Source organism: Bison bison, unplaced genomic scaffold, assembly GCF_000754665.1.
Source record: "Bison bison bison isolate TAMUID 2011002044 unplaced genomic scaffold, Bison_UMD1.0 scf7180017864230, whole genome shotgun sequence".
Lineage (NCBI taxonomy): Eukaryota > Metazoa > Chordata > Mammalia > Artiodactyla > Bovidae > Bison > Bison bison.
The window spans coordinates 761,786-767,377 of record NW_011494802.1 but is presented as its reverse complement, the minus strand read 5'-3'; the positions used below and the strand labels follow the sequence as shown (position 1 = coordinate 767,377).

Below are 5,592 nucleotides of genomic sequence, written 5' to 3'. Positions count from 1 at the left end.
AATGTGTCTGCTTTGTAATATGCTGTCTAGGTTTGTCATAGTTTTTCTTCCAAGTAACCAAGTGTCTTTTAATTTCATGGCTGTGGTCATCATATACAGTGATTTTTGGAGCCCAAGAAAATAGTCTGTCACTGATTCCATTGTTTCCTCATCTGTTTGCCATGAAGTGATTGGACTGGATGCCATGATCTTTGTTTTTTGAACGTTGAGTTTTAAAGCAGCTTTTTTGCTCTCCTCTTTAACTTTCATCAAGAGGCTCTTTAGTTCCTCTTCAATTTCTGCCAATAGGGTGGTGTCATCTATGTATTTGAGTGACAGTTCAATAACCTTCTGTTGGGAAAGCTCTGTGGAGCTGCAGAGACAAGCCCCTAAAGAGTCCTGTCCTTAGGCACCCACATTGTTATGAAACATTGTGGACACAAAGCAGAAGGGCTTCAGTTCAGTTCAGTCGCTCAGTTGTGTCCGACTGTTTGTGACCCCATGGACTGCAGCATGCCAGGCCTCCCTGTCCATCACCAACTCACGGAGTTTACTCAAACTCATGCCCATTGAGTTGGTGATGCCATCCAACCATTTCATCCACTGTTGTCCCCTTCTCCTCCTGTCTTCAATCTTTCTCAGCATCAGGGTCTTTTGAAATGTCAGTTCTTTGCATCAGGTGGCCAAAGTATTGGAGTTTCAGCCTCAACATCAGTCAGAAAGGTTTACATAGCAAACAAACTGTGCCAACAAAGTGTGGTGGGACACAAAGGAGAGAGCCCCTTTAAAAAGCTAGGAAAGGCTGTGTTCAAGTGATGGTGTCTAAGGTGGCTTGAATAAAAGTCCCAGATCTCCCCAAAGAACAGCATGAACAGCATACAGAGATGTGGGGAGTACCGACAGTGTGGAGAGGGGTTGGTGGTGTGCGGGGGTGAGTAGAACATCAGGCTCACAAAGTGGGGGCTCTTTTCTGGAGTCCCGAGGACTCAGCTGAAGAATGTGATCTTCCTGCTCTGATAATGGGGAGGCAAGCATAGGTTCTTGGGTGGTGAATCAGCCAGAATCCAGCCAAAGTAGCAGGACCAGTGTGTGATGTAAGGCTTTGTTGTGGAGAACAGAGCTGTCATTTGCGGGAGCTGTAGGAGAAGCCTGTGCCATGCTGGGCCTCTGCACTTGGTGTCAGGTCTGAAGCTGCGCTCGGGTGGCATGAAGGGGCAGGTGGGGACAGACCAGCACCCAGGAGGACACACTGGAACCCGTGTCTGGCCCTCGCTGCCTTGGACTCAGTGACACTGGTGACTCACAGGAGGAGCTGGCACTCTCTGCATTGGAGCTCCCTTAACTTGGGCCTCAGAGCAGGTGCAGGTGGCCTGGCAGGAGCCCGAGGGGCTACACTGACAGCAAGTGAGGGCTCCACCACCTCAGCACAGCCTTGCTTCTGCCTTTCCATCTCTTCCAGATTCTCTCGTGCTCAACCTGAACCCAGAACCTGAGAGCAAAGTAAGCTCTTGGAGGGCCGGTGGAAACCTAGCTGGATACTCCAGTCCAGAGTCACACAAGCCAGCTAACCAGTGCTCCCTGGGTTGATTAACCTGGAAGCAGCCAGTGAGGCACAGCTGGCCAGAGAATGGAAGCTCTAGAAACCTCTAGTAGCTCCTGGGTTGATGGTAGGGTAGTGGCATTGTCACCAGGCTCTTCAGGATTCCTTAGTGTTCCCCCTCCCTCCAGAAATGGGGTAGGTGGGCATCCCCAGGCCTTGGTGTCCGCTCTGGCCTGTGCCCTGAATGATTGGCCAAGGAGGTAGAAGTGGAAGTACCAGGTCATTTCTGAGTGGGAGCTGCAAGAATCCACACAGGCTTTGTCATCTTCTCTTCTTCTTTTGCCATTTGACCAGCAGTGTGCATAAGGCAGATGCTTTATCATCTTGAGGCCCACAGGATGAAAAAGATGAAGTAGATCCCCCATCCAATCTCTGATGGACCTGGAGAGTGAGCAAGAAAAAGAACCTTTGTATTTTTAAGCCTCTGCAATTTTGAAGTCACGCCACAGTATAACTAGTTCCCCAGGTGGCGCGAGTGGTAAAGAACCTCCCTGCCAATACAGGAGACATAAGAGACCTTGGTTCGATACCTAGGTTGGGAAGATCCCCTGGAAGAGGACCTGGCAACCCACTCGAGTATTCTTGCCTGGAGAGTGCCATGGGCAAAGAAGCCTGGAAGACTAGAGCTCCATAGGTTCCCAAAGATTTGGACAGGACTAAAGTGACTCAGCACACACACACCTGCATGACGGTCTTAGAGAACAACAGGAGAGTGGGCCATCTTCCTGGAGAGGAGATCTCCGCTCAGCAGAGCTACGGCAGCAGCTTTCACCTCTGCATTTCTTAGGCTTTAGATGATGGGGTTCAGCGACGGGGTCACGACCCCGTAGAAAAATGCAAGAAGCTTATCCAAGTAGAGGTCCTTGGCCTTGGGCTTGAAGTACATGAAGGAGATAGTCCCATAGTAAATCACCAGCACTGTGAGGTGGGCAGAGCAGGTAGAGAAGGCTTTGTGCCGGCCGGCAGCAGAGGGCACCCTCAGGAGGGCAGTGAGGATGAACACGTAGGACAGGAAGATGAGCAGCAGCGGGGGCAGTGTCACAACAGCTGAAGACACCGTTAATATCAGTGCATTGAGAGAGATGTCCCCACAGGCGAGTTTCAGCACTGCCAAGATCTCACAGAAGAAGTGGTTGATGACATTGTGGCCACAGAAGGGGAGGCTCCAGGTGAGAATGGAATGGAGAAGGGAGTTGGCAAAGCCTGCCCCCCAGCTCAGTGCCGCCATCCACGTGCACGTCTGCCGGTTCATGAGCTCTGAGTAGCGAAGCGGCTGGCAGATGGCCACGTACCGGTCACACGCCATCATGGCCAAGAGCACGCACTCTGTGGAGCCCAGCGCCAGGGTCAGGTACATCTGCAGGGCACAGCCAGGGAAGGAGATGGTGCTCTGGGTTTCCAGGAAGTTGACCAGCATGAGAGGCACGAAGGAGGATGTGCCAGAGATGTCCATAAGGGCGAGGTTGCTGAGGAAGAAGTACATGGGGGTGTGCAGGCAGGGGTCCAGCATGTTCAGCTCAATGAGGAGGGCGTTCCCCAGCACGTTCACAGAGTAGATGCCCAGGCAGAGCACAAACAGGACCATCTCTAGGTTGTGGTGTTCGTGTAGTCCCAGCAGGACAAACTCTGTCATGACCGTCTGGTTTGCCCCATTCATCTCACTCTCCATCCATCTCATTCTCCCTCTTTTCCCGTCTGTTCCACGAAGATGTTGGATTAAGCACCAGTGGGCCTGGGAGCCAAGCAACATGGATGTGTTACTTGGGGTGACTCAGCCCTGCCTCTGGAACTCAGTTTCACCTTCGTTATAATGAGAGAGTGGACTTCAGGTCTGCAAGCCAACTCTCTCTGTTCTGTAGTTCTGGTGTAAGTTATAGGAGATGGGGTCCATTCATACTTCTAGGCTCTTCTCTCTTCTCCCCAGGCTGCCCTAGGGGAGAAGAGAGAATAAATTGTTGTTTCTTGAGCTCTTTGAATCTGCAGTGTTCTTGGTTATTAAGAGGAAGCACGTTTTCTAGGTTATGACTTCATATGGCTGAATGATGCCCATAGGATTTCAGATTCATTCACTTACTGAGGATTTGACAGTGCCTACCCTGTGCAGGGTGTTTAGGTGCTGGGCTATAGCAGTAAGAAAACTAAGTGAACAAAAGATGCCACAATTATAACAAGTGCTGCTCCTCTTTCTCAAATTAAATGAGATGAGCTTGGGAAGGCAGATGGGTTTTGAATGATGGTCACCTCATTCCTTTGGGCATAAAGGTTGAACATTTCTACTACATAGGATGTACAGCCTTATTCAGGTGTCTCTCCTTAAGATCACAGACCATGCATTGATTTTTAAAAGAATATACAAGAACATACTTATCCCAATAGAGCCACTGGTCACAACATTTAACTCTGGTCATAAAAGCCATTTGAGTCTCTTCTTGGCCTCCATATAGCTTTTTAGAATAAATGATATTGACAATAATATTACACAGGAGGGAAATGCAGGTTCTAATCTGGCAGAGGTGTCCTGGGTCACTGACCCACTCTATAAAGGGAGGGTGGGAAGCGGCCACAGTCTTTGCCCAGGAGCCTCCATGTCTCTTCTGAGGTGGGCTCAGCCCCTTGGGAAATGCCAGTGTCTGGAGGGAGCCAAGTGTCAAGTGTCAGATGGACAGCTGTCTTGTGGCCCAGGTGACCCCCTGCTCTTAGGGATAAATAGGAGCTGATAGTGAACTTTAACTTGTCAGAAGATCAAATCATCCCTCCCTCCATCTCTTCACTCCTTGATGGACGTGAGGCCAATGTCCTATGACAACGTTAGAGTCCTCTCTGTCCTTCAGCAATGGTTCCCTCCCTCTCATTCTTCCTGTAGAATTGCATCTATCGTTCATATCAGCCGGTGAGCTTACTCTTCCTAAATAAACCATGTCTGTCCCCAAAACTATAATTTTTCCCAAGAAGTACCCTTTGGAAGGCTTGTCCTCCCTCTCCTCCAAACTAGGGGGATGCTTCTTCTCCTCTTCAGAGCCCAGCTCCTCTCTCCTCCTCTCCCACCTGCCCCCTGCAAAGTTGTCTGCTCCCTTCTTCCTCCCACAGCCTTTGGCCAACCTCCCTGTTCTTGTGCTGCACACCTGGCTCCTGTGGCACACCTGAGAGCAGACTCTGTCTACTTCCTCCAGGCACCTCATATTGCGAATGCTTCTAAGGCCAGTCAGTCAACAGACAGTCAGTTCAAAAACCCAGCACTGCATAACAGCTTCATAACTAAGTATAGCTCTCCAATATTGACCAAGTCACTTGGCCTGTGAGCCTCAATTTCCTTTTGAAAAGGGATTCTGTGTAGTCCAGATGAGACTCACATAAAAAAGTACTGGTAAATCACCTAGCGGCAAGGCTTCAGGTCAGAGACTGTGCCTTCAACCATGGCACCTGCTGGATCGGCGCTCCCCTCCTCCCAGACAAGACCTCCAGCATCTGTCAGGACTCCCTCTCTCCCCAGAAATTGTGCTGGTTTTCCCTCCTCCAGCCTATATCAGGGTGATATTGTTAAGGAAGTTTCTGGATCATATGGGGTATGTGATTAATCAGGGTCAGTCATTGACAGTAAATCTTACTCATGCAAACACTTGAAGGTAGGGATTCTCTTGCTGAAGTTTGGCAAACAGGTGAATAACTGCCTGAGTGTGATGGCTTATTAATTCGCACATCCAGGATATTATTATGGAGCACCTACTATGCACTGAGTGCTGGCGACACAGCAGAGGCTTATGTGCCTTCTTCCCTCGCAGTGTTTGCAGGCATCCCCTTGTCTCTTGGTGACCTTGATCCTATTCCCTCCTCTCACTTGGCTTTAAAAACATCTAGATTCTCTTTGAGTCTGGAATGTAAAGACAGAGTAAAACTTGAGGTCTGGAAAGCAGAAGTTAAAAGGGCAGGTCTCTCCTAGGTTATGACTTCATGTGGCTGGATTAAGTCCACAGCTTCATTTCAGATTCAAGTATAAGGCCTTTGTCTATGTCCAA

General features: G+C 49.5%; 1 protein-coding gene across 1 annotated transcript; it reads right to left on the bottom strand.

Moving 5' to 3' along the window:
* Window positions 1-2,369: 2,369 nt before the first annotated feature.
* Window positions 2,370-3,236, bottom strand: LOC104993003 (olfactory receptor 13C3-like). Its single transcript, XM_010846064.1, has one exon. The coding sequence runs from the start codon at window positions 3,234-3,236 to the stop codon at window positions 2,370-2,372; it is 867 nt and encodes a 288-aa protein (XP_010844366.1).
* Window positions 3,237-5,592: the final 2,356 nt, after the last annotated feature.

What these genes read in the sequence shown, in the direction of transcription:
- LOC104993003 (XM_010846064.1), bottom strand. Translation starts at nt 3,236, where the DNA reads ATGAATGGGGCAAACCAGACGGTCATGACAGAGTTTGTCCTGCTGGGA.